Here is a 19,508-nt window from a genome sequence, read left to right on the forward strand (position 1 = left end):
CCCTCTGGTACTATTCTTAATTTTATTTCAATGAAATGATTGTACTATAATTTATTTTTTTATTCAATATTTTGTCTTTTTATGGTACTAAAATATATTTATGCAGTAGTTATAATACATTTATTCATTTTAAGCATAGACCTGAAAATTAAATTTCGGTAACACTTTATTTTACGTTGTCCTTGTTATGTGTTACATGTACTTACCATAGTAAATTATGCATAATTACATGCAACTAACCCTAATCCCACCCTAACCCTATAGTAAGCACGTTGTTAATTATTATTACTCCGTACATAAATGCATACTTACATTGTATTAATGACACATTAAAATAAATTGTAACCGAAATTTCGAACTGTCATAAATCTGGAATACTTTGGAACTAAAGATGTAAGTTTGATCTCATTTTAAAGACGACACTCAGCAGATCATTGATGAAGTTTTAAAATTGCTGTTCCTAATTTGAGGTTGATATCTCAAAAAATGAGCTTGAAATTAAACTAGATGAAATTAGTTTCTCATTATTTTTTTACCATAAAAATACAAGTGGGACCATACTCTTTTCAAATCATGTCAAGTTATTTCATGCTTTCACATAGCAAGTGCCAAAACCTTTACCAAATTCATACCATTCCGATGAAGTACAAAAATAAATAAGTAAAGAATTTTTCATTGACCGAAGAGCACTGGAGGATTATTGAATGCTTTTTATTCTTTACACTGATAAAATGGTTGCACTGTTGTTATTGAATATCACACCACACATCCTTTTTATTCCTAAAAAGGTTCAAACACACACATTTCCAATAAATGGAGAAATCACAGTGAACAGAGCGTTTTGTTGAAATTTGTCTACAAAACGCAAGATAAATAACAATTTACATATGAAAAACACTGCAAATGGGCCTTAGAGTTCAGTTAGCCCATAGATAATACTATTGGTCTAAAAACCAATCGACACTTCAGTTTGGGGTCCAATTCTCACTATTAACTAGTTGTTTATTATCATGCATATTACTAAGATTTTGGCTGTTTGTTAGTACTTATAAAGCACATATTAATGCCTTATTCTGCATGATGATATTCTTCATCCCTTAATACCTAAACTACGCTTTCTAACTGATAATAAGAAATAGCCTAATTATGAGTTTGAGGCAAAAGTCGTAGTTATTAGTGAATATGTTCCCCAGACTAAAGTGATCAAAGTCAAATTAAGACTTCAAATCTAAATAAAGCACTCATAAATAGGACAGTCCCTGAATAAACAGCAGTAAGAGGCAGAGAGTGACACACATTAGGGTGTTTGTACATGTTTCTCGAACACTGATCTCGCTCTAATAGACCGGCTTTAATTAAAGGTGCACTCAGTCAGTACATCTTCACACATTAAAAATTTTTACTCCAAGAGAAATTAATAAAGCTTTTGACATGTAAAGTGATGTACTCTCACCCTCGAGCCGGACATGTTGAGATCTCATTGAGAACACTGTGTCTCACAATTCAGTTAAAAAACGAGCTATTGGGGCAAGCCAATCTATTTTACAATGGTAATTGGCAATCATTATTAATTTATTCAATTTCATTTTTGCTAGTGGTGCAGAAATGACACAGATTGTGTCACCAAACAGAATTGCAATAATTATTTTCAAACACTGGAGTTTTTCAAACACATAACGAAAAAAAGTCAACAGCATTATGTGTCCGATTTGCTAAACACAAGGAGCGATGAAACAGAGTAGATAAAGGATTGGACTTCAATTGCCACAAAATGCATCCATCCATTGAATCAAAATCAAAAAAAAGTACTGAGTGCATCTTTAATTATTGTCCCTGTTGAGCCTTAATTCCTCTCCATCATACGTACTCCTTGAGAGGAAGGGTGCTGGTGGTGATAGTTTTGGGAAGATCAGGAGCGGAAGGCCTGGAGTTCGCAAAGCTACGACCCATGTACCCGCGTCTATACCCTCCTCTCTCCATGTGTGGACAAGTGCTGCTGAGAACCGCCCCGCTAATCATGAGAATCACCGCAGACGCCCATCCCAGGTAAATGGCCTGACCCAGCTCTCGCTTGTGCTGGAGGGGAACATTCGGGTTGTAGAAGTCTTGCACCACAGTGTTTGCAGTCCAAGAAACCGGTACGAGAACGCACAGGCCCGTCAGGATGAAGAGCACCCCGCCGGACAGCGCTATACCCGCCTTAGCATGGCGATCATCCCCGGCGCAAGTGGTGCACTTCATTCCACAGCAAGACACGGTGCAGGACAACCATCCCAGGAAGATAGCGATGCACATGAGCGCTCGGGCCGCCTGGATATCGGGAGGGAGAGCCAGCATGGAGTCGTAGGTCTTGCACTGCATGTGGCCGGTGGTCTGGTAGATGCAGTTCATCCAGATCCCCTGCCAAACGATCTCCGACGTCAAGATGTTGCTGCCGATGAAGGCCGTGACCTTCCACTGGGGGAGCGCCGTCACGGCGATGGCCATCACCCATCCGGTCACAGCACAGGTGAAGCTGATCAGCTGCATCCCTGTGTTCACCATCTCGCCACCCTCTGAGTACCACGCCTCCTCGGGCCACAGCCTCGACGACACCTTTACGCTTATGTGCTACGACTATGGATAATTGCCTCAGCCCTACTCGGCCACAGAGGTCGGCACGATCGCCAACCCTCAGCAAGAAGCGGCTCTCAGTCCTCAAAAAAATCTCTCAAATTTCTCTATGCAAAAATTTGTTTTTGTTCGTCTTTGCGTCACGTTTGCCAATCCTAGAAGGTTCCTCACCAGATCTGGCTCAAATTTCTCAATGCAAAATTTGTTTTAGCTCGTCTTCGGGACAAGTTTGGCAATCCTAGAAGGTTCCTCGCCACATTTGTCTCAAATTTCTTTATACAAAATTTGTTTGTTTTAGTTCGTCTTTGGGTCACGTTTGCCAATCCTACAATGTTCCTCACCAGATCTGGCTCAAATTTCTCAATGCAAAATTTGTTTTTGTTCGTCTTTGGGTCAGGTTTGCCAATCATAGAAGGTTCCGAGCCACATTTGTCTCAAATTTCTCAATGCAAAATTTGTTTTAGCTCGTCTTTGGGTCAGGTTGGTCAATCCTCAGCCAGAAGCGTCACTCGGTCCTCCTGGAAAGTTCCTTGCCAGTGTCGTCTCAAATAACTTAAGATTTAATCCCGTCTTTGGTCACGTTTGCCAATCCTCAGCAATTACCTCTTGGTTTTGTCTTCCCAATTTCTCAGAGCAATATTTTGTTCAACCACATCTAGCCGGCCACGTTTGCTAATCCGTCTCGGTCAGCCCTTCCTGAAAGTTCCTTGCCAGTTTTGTCTTTCAATTTTATCAGAGAAAAGTTTCGATCTAGTCTTTTGTTCTCTCAGACTAGTTCACATTCGCCTGGTCTTTTTTTGAGGTGATGAATAATTGAAGAACTCAGAGCACTTGTCTCAACTTGCATACATGGGATTGATCAAACTTCAATGAGAGTCCCATCCGGATGGGTAGAAGTCGGTCTGGCACCAATGTAAAGTCCTCTCAGTAAAGAAAGATCCACTGTTATCGCAGGGACATGCGTCTCTGTTGCCACCCAGTCCGGTGTTGCCTTTCCAAAACGGGTCAAGCCGATTGAATTTGATACCGTGACCTGGCTGTCAAAGATGCATTACTTCCAAGGACCCAACAAACGTCAAACAGTCTGAACGATGGCAAAGTCCTCTGTAAATTATCCAACAGTTTCGTTTGAAAAGTCTATTACACCTGAAAGGATAGAAGCCGTTGAGGAGAAGACGTTCTCCTTGTTCAAGATCTTTAAATTGAATTTACTGCTCTTTTTGAGAGCAGAAACAAAAGGGTTCTGTGCTTCAGGCCACTTGTGCAAAGACAAAAGCGATTCCTCCCAGCAACAAAACCTTCACAGGTTGGTCGGTTGCGTTCGGAGTGGCGATCGCCGATTGGGCGGCCCGGGAACCCTTACAGGTGACTCAAGTGTGCCGTTTGGAAACACTGCTGAGCCAAGCCACACTCTATCTGAAAGGAAAGCAGTGGATGGAGGGATATAAAGGCAGATGGAGCGAAGAGGTGGGAGGGAGGGCGAGCGAATCAATTAACACAAAGACAATCTATGGGCCATCAACAATATGCTCAAGCCTTTTGAAGTGCCGTTGCAATTGAGGGCTAGCTTTCATTTATGAGACAGAAAGAAACATTTTTGACCATTTCTGACAGAAAAATACACTTTGCAACAGTATGCACGTCAATTTTGTTGTTGTTGTTGCTGAGATGGATATATTTCACACAAATAAGTATTGCATTTCAGGCTGAGTGTGAATTTCCATGTTCCATGAATATTTTTACAAAGGTGCAAATCAACCAATCCCAGCAGGTTATAGCGTTTGTATTTTTTGGGGGGATAACTTGCATGTTTAAATTTTATTTGCTAAAGAGACAAATAAATGGTTTTAAATTGTGTCATTTCGTCCTTGTTTTGTCCTGCAGACATCAGCGTCTGTGGTGATGAATTAAATATTATGGCTACAAGATCCCTGGTTTAAGTTTCCTTTCTCTGGCTCTCCTTGGCAACAGTGGTCATGACAACAGCACAGGACAGGGGAACGAGAGAGGGGACACAAAACAAAGACATACGAGAGAGGGTGGTGGCCCACAGAAGCTGTGGTGTGTGTGAGCACAGGAATATCAACAGCTGATGTGGGTATCGGCAAAGTCCTTTCAGGCAAGTCATGCCACTCGGCCGCCATCTTGGCAACACCTCCGGGCAGATATTTCGGACTTAACAAGGCTCTATCTAAATGAATGGGGAGAGAGTCAGAACTGCACTTTCACTGGACACCGGGACATAAAAACTGCATGTATCCACAAGTTTCCGAGGGGCGCTCCTGTAAAAAATAAAGTGGGTGAAACTTCTGGTGACGCGGCGGAAGTAGCATTCCAATGGTATTTTGTGTGTTAGTTAGCGAAGAAGGCTAGCTGTTTTTCGGAGAATTATTTTACTATTTAAAGACGCAAATCTTTATGAGAGATGTCGTTACGGAGCTCAGGGACAACATGTGCTGTTCGCGGTTGTATGTATAACCGGATTAAACTAGTTCAGTGGCTTAAACGTGATTGTTTTGAACACAAGCTAAAAAAAGGAAATCAGAGTGATCCTGCCAACGACTGTAGTTTCCATCACCTCCCAAAAGACGACGAATCTTCCTGTGTACATTTGTTTAAATTCTTAATATTCTATAAACTCTCTCAGCATGTGATTGGCTGTTCGCTACTGATGTTACACCTAAACTCAGTGTTGACAGAATACCAAATGTGCCAGTTAATGTATTCCAGTAGCACATTCATTTATAATTTTGAATAAACTCCAAAGCACAATGACTAAGTGTGTATTTTTTATTTTAATTGTTTGTCAGCTCACACAACTGTCTGTCACCATGCCTTGATGAGTATTGATTATTAATAATGTTATTATAATACACTGCGGAGGGTAAAGGTACTTTTATTTCACCCTTTTTAATTTCGTTGAGGTTGTGTTCCCACATCGTTAGCTAGTTTGGATCGCTATAACTTGAATGACTGTCAACTGTTGAATGAACGAGTATCAAGCATGTCAAGTCGCGCTTTGTTTACTTCCAACCGGAAGTCGCGCCCACTTTTGACGCAAGGCCTCATGGGGCGTAGGAAACTTGTGGATAGAAACAGCAGTAAAATATAATAAAAATTGCTGAAAAAGTTTGATGACTTTGCCCCCAAATAAGGTTTAAAACGCCGTTTTCCCAAAGGTTATACTTTTACTGCGCATGCGCAAGGGTTCTCTCGCTCTCTGTCACACACGTGCGCTGCACAGTTTGAAACACAGTATGTGCGCGCTCTTGCTCGCTTGCTCTAGATTCCGGGAAATTTTAACTAGTTTGCGGGCATCAGCGAGCCTCTATCAATCTGCAGGAGACACCCGGAACTTCTGGGAGACTTGGGATGTCTGATATTTACACAACGTGAACGCACACATGCATTGCATATCAAATCTGCCGCCTTTTCAAACAGCAACGTATTTAAATGTTTCCCAGCTTGACGGTTAAAAGCAGACGATTGGCTGTCCAGCGGGAGGGGCATTTGCATACAACTGCCATCTTTGGTGTTACGGGGTTTTCCCTATAGATACAGTCGGTTGGTCTGGGAACGCCCCCGGGAATGCCCCGTCACGTGGTGTGAATTTAGCCCGTGGGCGAAAACATTGCCTTGGCGCTCATTGAAATACATGGGACAATCATGCCGAAGAGTTGCTGTGTCGTTTTCTGTACCACCAATAAACTAACAAATTATAAATTGAAGTTCTACAGCCTTTCTTACATACATACAGAACCGGATAGGACAAAATGGCAAAATTAATCATATCTTATTAGATTACTGTGTGAGTAGAGATCCCTGTGTGATATAGTAGTAGATGTTTAACTCGTATTAGGCAGTGGCCCAGATTTGTCTGACGTTACATCCCTTACGAAAAAGAACTACAATAATACTATGGCTATTAGTGTATAATACTTCTGTGGTGTTCTTTAATACCTATACTTCTAGGCTATGTCCCAAAATACTATAGTATTCCTATAGGATTAACGTTACTAAAATATTTTGTCCTAAAATACTACAAGATTCTTTTAGTTGTTTTTCATAAGGGATGTCTCAGTCACATTAGCGTTATCAGCTGAAGGTTATCAGACTGCAGTCTGACAATTCGGATAACTGTCAGCAAAGTCCCTCTGCAACTTCGTAGCTACTAACTGATCACCGTTTTACAAAAGGATTAGGCTAATAGTTTGGAGTGAAGCATACGTGCAATTGGTAAGTGACATGGTTTTATGGACTTATAGTAACTTAAGTTGTTTGAGTAATAGGCTTGTGTTGCCGGTAGCTTCCGCGATGTCTTACCTGAAGATTCAACCAGATAACAATAGTCTGGAAACGACACCTCCGGCCATTTGGTTGGGTCATTGGCCCAGTTTTTAATTAAATAAGGGCAATCATAACCTATTACAGTTAATTTTGCAATGTACCGTTGCTGGTCCGCAGGCATAAATGACTGGCAATATGACATTTTTGTCATTCAAATACATAGATGGTCGCGCTGCTCCTGCTTTCCCCCACGCCGACCACGCCCCCCAACTATGACACGTTGCCGACTGTATGTTATAGCATCACAGTCCCGCCCACAGCCGGTGCCGGAAGTAAAAATTCAATACAATTTCTCCATTGACATTTGAGATATAAGCCATAAAAACGTAACCATACATGGTAGACTTAAAACCAGCTACGGCTGTAGCCTACTAAGCGATTGTATATGCTCATATAAACGGCAAAAGTTCATGGGGCACTAACCTTGTATTAAGATAAATGCCTTTTATTCGCGATGTATTGGATAAGTACTTAATTACCCACAATCCTGAACAATCCCACAATCCAACAGTGATGCATCTGATTGGTGGAAGTCGTGTCATGTGTCTGAAACCCCGCGAAGGTACGTGAAGACTGAAGATCGCGTAATGACGTTGGGCTAAGTTCATTGGTCGCACTGCTGAGACGCCCGCGCGCCATTGGATGTGCAGTTGCCACAGCTTAGCTAATGAGCGAGCCAGATACTCAATGTTTTTGCATGTTGAGCTGCAAATGCGTTTGCTTCAGTAAATCGAGGAAAATAAGTTTCCCTGCACATTCACTATATAAAATTGACTGGAGAAAAAGTTCACGTGCCCGTCGTCAGATTTGGAAGTCGCCCAAAAGGCTCTTTCACGGTGGCTTTCAGACGACTTCAGTGAGGCGCAATGGTTTATGGGAGGAGTAGTTCCTTTGCTCGGAAATGAAAATATGTACACAGGCTTGTACCCTCGACCTTTTTGGGATTTTCTCTTCGTTTTTTCACTTGAAATGATGTATTGTATGCTTATTCAGAGTTCAGCCGTAGCTGATTATCCTCAGACATGCTCTAATACTCTTTAGATATGGATTTTACAAAATGTCAATGGGAGAAATGAATGGGAAATTTACTTCCGGCACCAGCTAGCGCTCTCTCGGGCTGTGGGCGGGACTGTGAGCTGGTAAGTGCCGCCCATCTGTAAAACTCCAAGTGGACCTCTATGTTGAAAAAGTGTCAATGCAAGTGAATGAGAGAAAATAATTCTTTTCTGATCCTGTTTGAATTGTGCCATGAATGTACCATATGTTTTCTGTAATTGTTTTAATAGAATTTCTCATGTAACGAGTTTGACAGTATATTGAATGATTGTTTGGCGAGCAGTTGTGAAACAGACATAAGAGAGATACTACACGGCACATATATGACGTCACCGCATAACACATTTTCCCTCCACATATCACGGTTTTCACCACGCTCAACTAGTTTGTCCTCTCCCTGAAAAAAGGCAGTGAACCGAAGACACAGGCATGTTTAGCGGGATCCGTGTGCGGTGATTTATATCAAACACGTCGAAAGAGTTGTAGTCCAGAAAGTGCTCTCACACAAAGTCTAACTGTATGAAAATTCTACCCGCTAAATTGTAGCATTCTTTACACGAAAAATTATATAAAAAATTCATAGACAACATATGTTCACATTCATTGCAAAATTCAAACGGGATTAGAAAATAATTATTTTTTCTCATTCACTTGCATTGACGATTTTTCAACCTAGAGGTCCAGCGGGGTTAGCTGAAGGGGCGGGACTTACCAGCTCTATACATTTGTATTAAGGATTGAGGAAGTGGCATGTCTCTATTGAGAATGAGGAGTCACGTGCCTATTTGGGTGGGGTCTGAGCCGGTCGGCCATGATGGTAGGTGACTCTATCGGTTACCAGGGTTTTTTTCGGTTTTTAACGCAGCAGTTACTTCCAGGCATGGTAAAACAGTGCGGTATTGCGAGAAACTCCTCTACTACCGAGCTAAAAACACACGTAATCAATACTGTTTTGTCGTGGGAATCCTACCAACATGGCGGAAAGGGGAGGGGCACTGTAAAATGACGTCAACTCCTCATTCTCAAAATAGTCTCTGGTATCGGTCTCCACTAACAGAATGCAACTCTCCAATGACACAGAAAAAAACAAAAAAAAAACAGCAAAAGCTAAAATCCTCATTTCATAGCAAGATTTTCAGAATATAAAGTTCCACATTATTTTAAGGTGTCCTTGATAAGTGTAATTATACATTTGAGTAATAGTGCGCAACATGTACTCTCTATAGGTTTTTTTTGTTACATTTTTAATAAAGATTTACTGTTATTACAAAAATACATGCAACAAGTTTACTGTAATTACTAACGTATATGTAACAGGTGTGAAAAGTTCACTGTTGTAACTAAAGTACATGTACTTTAGTAATTACAGTAAACTTGTTACATGTATTTTAGTAACAACAGTAAACTTGTTACAATTGTTACATGTACTTTAGTAATTACAGTAAACTTGTTACATGTACTTTAGTAATTACAGTAGACTTGTAACATGTACTTTAGTAATTACAATAAACTTGTTACACCTGTTACATGTACTTTAGTAATAACAAACTTGTTGCACATAACAAATTTACTGTAATTACTAAAGTACATGTAACAAATGTAACAAGTTTACTGTTATTACTAAATTACATGCAACAAGTTGGGTATTACTAAAGTACATGTAACAAGTTTGGTATTACTAAAGTACATGCAACAAAATTTACTGTAATTACTACATGTAACAACTGAAACAAGTTTACTATAATTACTAAAGTACATGTAGCATATGTAACAAGGACACTAAAATAAAGCATTGCTGAATTTAAAATGTTGGTCTATTGGGAAAATCATTTGTACTTAAACATTCAACAAAGAGAACCATTTACTCTGGATAGGGCTTCATAATTAAGTTCTAGATATTAGCAAGCAATGCCATCTTGTGGCTTGGAATTCAATCTATTTTTGGAAAAAGTCCCTTAAAAAATAAAATAAATAAAATCAACATTTAAAAACAAAGTTATGATAAATCACCGGTACTATACATACTGACACACACAAAAAAGTAGGCAAGCTAACTTCAATAATGACAGGACACATAGGTGTGTGTTATAGGCATAAAATACCAATTTATTACTTTGCACAATAACACAAATATTCCCTGCAGGCTAAAAAAAACAAAAAAAAACAAAGAGGGGAGATTTTTTTTTTAATGTCACAAAGCAATACAGCAACTGGCGGGTCACTCGAGTGGGGGAAGCTACAGGCGTTCCCAGCAGGGCAAAGAAACGGTGCCCGCTATTGCTATCGGACAAATCACACAGCTCAGAACATGAGAATACAACCGCACAAAAAAAGCTACACACCAGTAATAGAAACAAAAAATTAAATTACAATACACGTTTTTCAAATAACAAAGCCATATATATATCAAATAGGAATTAAAAAAAAAAATCATGCTCTTTAAAGTGGGGCAGAGAATGGCTTAAAAACAAAACAAGAGGTTAAGAGGTAATTCTTTCGCAGAGAGAAGTGTGGAGGAGCCACCAGGGCGGCGCCACAGAGCAAAGAGGGAACCGGAACGAAAGGGCGAGGAGGTCCGTCTTAGTGGCCCGGTGATTGAAGAAAGTACCTCGTTTGGGTTCGGGCTCGCAAAGACGAGATCATCCCCCTTTCAGCCCCCACATCTGTCCCTCAGAGTTACTGACATTTACAGAGAAAACTTTAAAAATCCCGGACAACACCGCTACTCGAAACAGTCTCACTGTATTTGATTTACGCATAAAAAATAAAATAAGATAAAAAACAAAATTTCTGCGCCATAATAAATATTCCATAACAATACTCTGGCATGCAGGCGAGCACAGTTTAAATTTGAACATTTGTCCACATAGCCTAAAAGAGCTAGTCCACCATATGCACATTCCCACTGATTGATACAAGCAAAATAAGTACATAAACGAACGGCAATAAGATTCCAACGACGACTACAGCTTTTAAATTGTTCTGGATTTTGGGTTATATTGCTTTGCAATGATATCATGATAGAAACTGTCATGTAACAATTTAGCGAACCGCCTAAAAAAGGACACGGACGTACACTGTTCAAACGCGCTATTCTCTGGAAGCCATGACTTTTGAGTAACCTATCGATGCCTAAATCCAATTTATTGCATGTGATGCCCTCGCCTCCTCCTTCCACGGGGCCAGCGTTCACGCCAACGACAGGCGGGCGCTCAAACTCATTCATAGCAAACCTGCTGCTTTACGGATGGTTTATTACAAAAGGTTTTTCGGAGAGCTTCCTCCCTGACGAGGCGTGCGCGTTGGAAACCCTCAAACCAAAGGCTCCTGTGTCTTCATGCACGGTGTCCTATCTTTAATATGCAAGAGAAAGTTCATTCCGATTCATATCATCGATTCAAATTCATACACACACACACACACACACACACACACACAGAGAGAGATAAGTAATAAACACACTTAAAGTGTAAAATTCATATAACTGCTGAACATTGCCTAAAAAGTTCAGATTTGTCACTTTCTTGCCATTAACTTGGAGTTAAAACTCAAACTGATAAATTCGAACATGAAAAAGGACAAACCAAAGCGATTTGGGCCCTCATTACCGTCGCCACAACAAGTCAAGCTTTATAAAAAAAACACAATGCCTCCTAATTAGATACGCGACCGATTTTCAGACAACTGATCAATATCAACATTAAAACGACAAGAACGACAGTTATCTACTCTAACAAACTGTTAAAGTTTACCACAAAAAAAACATTTATATTAAACTCTTACAAATCTGGTTTGAATCTTATGTATAAATGCATAAAAGAAGGGAGAGTGCTGTATGTTGCAAGCCTAGTCTGTGACTGTGCAATGGCCATACCTTTCAACCCTGTCAAATAATAACCATCCGAACCGTCTCAGAACCGAGCCCGGCGTGCCCACGGGTAATGCTACTGCTACACAAAACCATCAGCTTATGAAAGCCTGTTAGATCAAGTGGAATATGCTTATAGAGTTGTAAATATTTATATATTTTTTTATATATCTTTGTGTGTGTTAATATAAAAAAACGAGGCATTTACAGCAGTTTGCTCCTAGATTTCCCTTTACAATTCAGTGGCCTGCCATGAGACGTGAACTCACTCACTCACTCACTCACTCACACACACACACACACACACACGCAAAACGGTAGCGGGTAATGGGTATGTATACCCAGGTCACCTCGTTTGTAAAAGACTGAGGAGAGTCCAAATACGACCATAAAAAGGAGACAAAACAAGTACCCCCCCCCCCCCCCCCCCCCCCAAACATGCAAGCCCCACCCTCTAATAGTCATGTGACAAGATTCAGCCAATGGTGGCTTGAGGTAAGAGTAGACAGAGTCCAGCTTAGCAAAGAGAGCCAGAGCTGCCCTGACCAATGGCGCAGGTTTGCTCACACTCAGTGTATTTTACAAATTAAAAACATTCAAAATCAAAAACAAGAAAAGGAAACGTTAAAAATGGCTCAAATTGATTTTTTTCTCTGTGCATTGGAGGCCAGGAGCCTCTCAGTGCAGGACTGCTGGTAGAGGTTGGTTCTTCCGAGGCCAGTATATTTCTATATTTCGCCTGGATTGAGGGATGAGTTTCAGAACTGCTTGGCTGCAGACGACACCGCGATAGAGAAACAGGGAGAGGGAGAGAGAGAGAGAGAGAGAGAGAGAGAGAGAGAGAGAGAGAGGGAGAGAGAGAGAGAGGAGGGAGTGTAGAAGTAGAAGAGCGCCTCCTGCTGGCCGGCGTCAGGCGAAGTACATGGTGTGCTGGGTGTCATAGTGGATCTGGACCGCCTTGGCCAGGGCCTGAGGGTCTCGGCCGTTGCTCTGTCCGGACACGTGACTACCTTCAGCGCTGCAGAGAGAGAGGGACGAAGCGATTAGAGGATCTATGAGGATTTTCCCCCATGTTCATCATTTAGTGTGTTTAATGTTGACGTTTGAGCATGAAAGGGTTTCCAGAGTCGCTCCAGCGGGAGTAAAGGTGCTTGCACACAGAGTCCGAATTTCTCACACGTTAAAAAAAAATAACTGAGCCATCAATCCCATTAGTAGCGGATTTGGTTGCACGTAAGCGTAGCGAGTGTCACGGTTTCTGAACTCCCTGGAACGGTTTCAAATAATATAATATTTTTTTAAACAAAATTAAATATGCATCTATAAAATCATCCCATGATGGGAACCCCTACTGGACGGTTCTAAATGAGAAGAGCCTGACAAACACCTTAAAACTAACAAAAGACCTAAAACTATATAAAACTAAACCTGGAGTAAAAATAAATTAAACATAAATAGCAATATTTAGAAAATAGGAGACAAAAGCACTAAAAAATCAACATGAAAAAAGCGAATTCAAAATAATAAAACATAAATAAAAGTAATACTGGGACAGGGACAGACAGGTTTTTCTGATAATTATTATTCAAAATTAGAAACAGACCAAAATGTAAATATGAACTATTTTCTTGTACTTTTATGACATTTAAGCTCCTTTAATCCCCATTCACTTTTATTGCATGGAAAACCATTTGTGTTTTTCTTACACTACAAAATTAGTAAAAACACGTCACAATATTCCTCATTATAATAATTCATATGCAGAATAAAGGGGCGGGGCCTGGTTGAGTTAGTTAGTAGTGTGTTAAACTGGCGGTTATGGAAAGGGGCTCGACATTTCCCAAACATACTCGAAGCACTCGACCAATCACAACACGCTGAACCAGGTGACCAATCAGTGCACAGTGTGCTTTCCAGAAAGAAGGGCTTCATAGAGACAGGAAGTAAACAACAGGGGTGCATTTCACAAAAGCATCAACTAACTATGGTCACAAGTTCCGTCGTTATCAACATAGTTCAGTGATTTGGCTTTTCCCGAAACTAAACAGCGTCGCAAACTTGCAAGCTGTGGTTAGCAGCAGTTTCTTGTTAAAATGACATGTGGACACAATATAAGCAAGCTAACATTCAGCACATTCTTTTTCTTTCATCCCATTCAAATATTAATTAACACCTGCATGTGATGTCATTAATGAGTTCTACACTGTTTAACTAACGTGGTTCAAATGACAGGGGGAAACAGTCTAGCTAGTTAGTTTCTACAACGATGCATCACACTGGGCGGTTAAGCAGTGCGTTAACTCACCAGAGTGTTACTGACAGACTGGGAGGAGAGGTGCTGCAACTATGTCAAATATGGAAAAAAATATTGCTTTTTTGAACATTTGTGCATGAAAACCTATTCTAGTAGAGCCCAAAAACAAAATCAAGACTTCGTAGGTCCTCTTTACAGGAGTAGTTTACTTTACAATGAAAATTGGCCCATGATTTACTCACCCTGAAGCCATCCTAGGTGTATATGAATGTCTTTCAGATGAATAACAGTTATATTAATAAACACCCTGACGCTTGCAACCATCAGTGTAAAGCTCTAAAAACTGCATCTATCCATCATAAAGTGCATCTGCCCATCATAAAGTGTATCTATCCAACCTAAAAGTGCATCTATCCAAGATAAAAGTGCATCTATCCATCATAAGTGCATCTGTCCATCATAAAAGTGCATCTGTCCATCATAGAAGTGCATCTATCATCATAAAAGTGCATCTATCATAAAAGTGTATCTACCAATCATAAGTGCATCTGTCCATCATAAAAGTGCATCCGACAGTTGTAAAAGTGATGGATAGATGCACTTTTATGATGATGGATGCACTTTTTTTTATAAAGCACAGAAGTGTCAGGATGTTTATTAATATAACTGATTGTATTCGTCTGAAAGAAGAGTGTAATATACACCTAGGATGGTTTGAGGGAGAGTAAATCATGGGCTAATTTGCCTTTTCCCTTTAGCTTCACAAGCTCCTCCTCCTCGGTGCTGATGTACCTGTCGTGATCTTTGTCCACGAGGTGGTAGCGGGCCCTGAAGGCCACGAGCCGGGCGTAGTAAGCTGGAGCGGGGATGGAGACGGAGCGCGTGCAGCGCACATATGTGTGGCAGAGCTGGTACGTCAACAGCTGCAGTTCGTCGGCGGTGAAACAGTTGTCATCCCACAAGACGTGATAGTGAGACGGGCGGCTCGTGCCCTATGGGAGGAAACGCAAATGCAATGAATGGACAATTAACCTTTGGCTAAGCCCCGTCCCCCTTAGTTACTGTTGCTACATCCGTCAAACTTCATCTGCGCTCTGCATGGCTTATGCTGTAACAGCTCTTCCTGCTGAAATGTTAACAAACTTTTATAAAGCAGCAAATAAAGTGTCCGATAGAAGTAGGCGTATCTGTGTTGCAAATGCCCGAGGCACAACGTTTAACCATATTTTGGATAAAACTTGGACGGTAATAGCCTGCCGAGACCAAAAATATGAGACGCCTGTGTTGAAAGTCAATAGAGCGCTGTGAAAAAGTGTCGGAGTCTGTGTGGGAGCTCGTTCTTGGCTGCGCTGTGATTGGTCAATCTACATTCTAGGGCGTGGCTTAGCCAAAGGTGAATTGGATGGTCAGGGTTCGTACAGATTCTGTACAATGAAATTCCAGGACTTTAAGCGCTACTTTTTAGGGTTTTCCAGGACTACAATCAAATATCTCACTTATCAAACATTTACATTTATTCATTTAGCAGACGCTTTCATCCAGAGCGACTTACAGATGAGAACAATAAAAGCAGTGAAACTAACAGTAGGACAATGATATGCAAGTGCCGTGACCCTTCCCAGTTTAGTCTAACGCAGTACATGTACTTTTTTTTTTTATAAATACAGAATAGAAGAGTGCAAATTAATAAGTGTTATTATTAATGTATAAATTGTATAAATCAAACAATTTCTTTATCTTTCAAATTTAAAAAAAAAAAAAAAATATATATATATATATATATATATATATATATACACACACACACACACACATACATGCATATATATATTATAGCTAAAAATATAGGCTTCAGGCTTTTAATTAATAAAACAAAATGGTACAAATAAATAAGTAAATAAGAGGCTAAAGGCCTGTTCACACCGGGACGATTTTCACGTGCGTTATTCACCGACGTTTAACGCCTCGTGACTTAACAAAGGGCGCCAATGTGAGTGTGCACACCGACGCGTACAAAAACGCGTAAAAAAACGCCTTGGGTTCGGTTTTTTAGTTTGACGCGCAGCGTCAAAAACTATCCGACCAATGAGATTGGCGCTTTTGCTCACATGTTTGGAGCTTCTGAAGTTACAGTAAAACACAACTTGAAGGAGCTCAAACAAAACGGTCTTGCCGAGCACACATATGCAACGGCAAAGAAAATGTACGCCAAGTAGCGTCGCCGTCTACACTGCCAGGAAGAAATAAGACGAGGAAGATGCAAGATGAATGTAGAGCTGCTGTTCTCATTGGTGCTAGAACAAAGAACTATGACAAATGCGATAGGGACTACAAACATCTTGATAAAAGAAAACTGATATTGAGTGGTATTGCAGAGCAAAATGGCACCATATAATGTTAGGGAATGAATTTGCATGTTCATTCGGCTCATTGGCTCATATATATATAAACACTTATTTAATATATCAGGCATGTGATTGGCTAAGGACAAAAAAGCAGGGAAATATACTGACCCCCCTGAATTTAAGGGTTTTCCAGGCCTTCAAATTCAAGTATTTTATGCACCTTGTACTGGATAATTCGGGCTGCGGCTCACCTGGATTCCAGCATGACTGCACAGGTAGAAGTCGAACTCTGAGGGGTGTGTGATGGTGCTGTCCACTGTAGTGCCTGCTGGGACATTTCCACTCTTCCCCACCTGAGTCAACGCAAAGAAACTTGAATGCACGATTTGGAAGTGAATGCAGAAACATTTATCAGTCCTGAATTGTTTTTGAATGGTAGTGCACAATAAAAGAATGAATTGACTTTAGAATTTAAGTTTCCTGATAATTTACTCTCCTCCATGTCATCCAAGATGTTCCTGTCTTTCTTTCTTCATTCGAAAAGACATTAAGGAACACCACTCCAGGATGTTTCTGCAACAGGTCGAAGGTCCAGATGTGAGTTTCAGTGCAGCTTGAAAGTCTCGACACGATCCTGCCGAGGAATAAGAGTCTGATCTAGACAAACCAGTGGACATTTATAACAAAATAAACATTTATACTTTTAACCACTAATGCTGGTCTTGCACGAGCTGTGATACATTACGTAGTCAAGTTGAAAGGTAATGTCAGAAATGTAGGATAGGGAGAAAACCCCAACATCCGACATAATTTTTTCATCATTTGTTTTGTAAATGGCGTTTGACTCAGTCTTCGCACGTTTGCTTTGTAAACACTGGGTCTGTTCTTAAGCCCGGAACACACCAAGCCGACGGCAACGAACTAGCGCTGATGAAAGCCGACTGTTTTGTCGCCTTTCGTCCGCTCACGTCGAGGTAAAAAGCTGCACTTGAACACACCGAGAGAACTGCAGACGACCGCCAGCTAGAATGTGCGGTCTTCGCCTGCGTCTAATGAGCCAAATGTCTATTTCTGCAGATATATTAGTCTATATTCGTCATTCAAAAAGGAAAACCGATGCTGGTGGCTGCAGATACACATAACGTAAACAAAGCAGCGCGCGCTTACCGTTCTGAATATCAATCCTGCTAAACACTTTCTTTATTCCACTCCGCTCAAGTTATTATTGAAATATTCGCCAAGGAACACTCAGGTAAGATGACGTAACATACGAACAGCCTTCTATCTTTACTGTTTTGACTTCTTTGCTTGCTGTTTTGCTTTTATTCTCATGTCTCTTTCACTAAGCTAAACAGCCAATCAGAGTTCTCTCTTTCCTCAACGGCCCGACGCCGATTCAACATGTCGAATCAGGCAAAAAAAGCCGACGAGGACTATTTTCAGCCAACAGCACGGAACCGTGCGTATCACACCGAGGAAACTTAGTTGGCCGACGCACAAAATCTGCCAGACGGCCGACCGTCGGCTTGGTGTGTTCCAGGCTTTACACCTACGTCACGCTTGACCTTTCAACCTGATTACTTAATGTGTCGCATCAAAGCTTGTGCAAGACCAGCATTTGTGGTTATAAAGTATATAAATGTTTATTTTGTTATAAATGTCAGCTGGTTAGTCTAAATCAGACTCTTATTCCTTGGCTGGATCGTGTCGAGACTTTGAAGCTGCACTGAAACTCACATCTGGACCGTTCGACCCCATTCAAGTCACTATATGGAGAAACATTCTGGAGTGTGTTCCTCAATTTGGAGCGTGTTCCTCCTCCTTTAACAGTGCCAATCACAAACAGAGTATATGAAGTAAACACCATCTGAAAAACTCACTCTCTCGGCTTTATCAGAGCAGAAGAGTCGAGTGTGGTGGCGTTTCTGCACTACGATGTATGTGATTCCTGGTCTGTAATCCTCTTCTAGACTGATGCACGCTTTCCTGATGGCGATCAGCTCTGGCCAGGCAACCTGCACAAAACCAGTCACAAGATCAACCCAAGAAGAAAAACTGAACACGAAATGACGAATAAATTACATTCCAATAAAACCAGCTTTCAAGTATCATCACTGCAGTTGGAGTATAAATTAAAGAGTTAGATGACCCAAATAAGAAAATTCTGTCGTTTCCTCGCACTTATGTGAATCTATAACACTTTCGATCATCTTCAGAACCCAAATGAAGTAATTTTAATGAAACGGGAGCAATTATTACAGCATTCAAATATAGTAAACAGAAGGATTGTTCTTCGCATAAAGTATGGTTGAGCATCGCTTTAAGTTCATTGAACAATGTGAATAAAAGCCTAAAACTAAATCTGTTTATCGTATAATAAAGTCATTGCATCTCTTCAGTAGCCTAGAAATCTAGACGCACCCTAGCGGCAGCAAAAATTATTTTGCAGCAAAGTGTGGTCTAGCAACTCTCCATAGACGTTTGAGCTGGAAAAACTCAACTCTGGTAGGGCCAATCACATCGTGTATAGATTTGGCGGGCGGGCTTAACATAATGACGACAGAGTTGCGACGGTCAGAGCAAGCTCAGACATATTCGGTTTAAAGTCGTTCATCCTCGGTTGCGGCCGGCGCCGCACACGCTGTTACAAAAAAGCTGTGGCGAAACGATCAACTTGTCATTTTTGCCCACTCGTGCTGTGTCGTCGAGTATAAAGGCTTTACTCTGTGTCAGCGGCGCTCTGATCGGTATAGGTGCACGGACTCTCCCAAATCATCTCCAGCACCCGAAGCACCACTACTCCGCCTCCGTTTCCCTCGTAAGCTGATATTAGTATTTAAACATTCTCTATGATATTATTTTTTTTAATGACACACTGTCTCTTTCTCTCTCATACACACAAAAACACACATACTGTCTCTTTCTCTCTCACACATAGTTATAAACTCTTTTGACTTTTAATGATTAGTGTTTTATTTTTAAAGTTTGTGGGTCGTGTAAAAAAACAAAAAAAATCCCTTATTTT

General features: G+C 40.7%; 2 protein-coding genes across 9 annotated transcripts in view; both read right to left on the bottom strand.

The window, feature by feature from the left end:
- Positions 1–1,776: 1,776 nt before the first annotated feature.
- On the bottom strand, positions 1,777–2,635 carry cldn35 (claudin 35). The gene has a single exon (XM_089122879.1). The coding sequence runs from the start codon at positions 2,542–2,544 to the stop codon at positions 1,858–1,860; it is 687 nt and encodes a 228-aa protein (XP_088979005.1). The 5' UTR covers positions 2,545–2,635; the 3' UTR covers positions 1,777–1,857.
- Positions 2,636–10,095: 7,460 nt separating this feature from the next.
- Positions 10,096–19,508, bottom strand: part of ago4 (argonaute RISC component 4) — a 76,372-nt gene continuing 66,959 nt past the window's right edge. For all 8 annotated transcript variants that reach the window (XM_089122906.1, XM_089122905.1, XM_089122904.1 and 5 more), the window contains 4 exons: positions 18,364–18,498; positions 16,735–16,836; positions 14,931–15,130; positions 10,096–12,902 (listed from right to left, as the gene is read on the bottom strand). In XM_089122906.1, the coding sequence (XP_088979032.1) occupies positions 12,794–12,902; positions 14,931–15,130; positions 16,735–16,836; positions 18,364–18,498 (546 nt within the window). In that variant the 3' untranslated portion in view covers positions 10,096–12,793. The remainder of the gene's footprint in view (positions 12,903–14,930; positions 15,131–16,734; positions 16,837–18,363; positions 18,499–19,508) is intronic.

The sequence above is a fragment of the Pimephales promelas genome, chromosome 18 (genome assembly GCF_988280905.1).
Source record: "Pimephales promelas chromosome 18, fPimPro1.hap1.1, whole genome shotgun sequence".
Classification (NCBI taxonomy): Eukaryota; Metazoa; Chordata; class Actinopteri; order Cypriniformes; family Leuciscidae; genus Pimephales; species Pimephales promelas.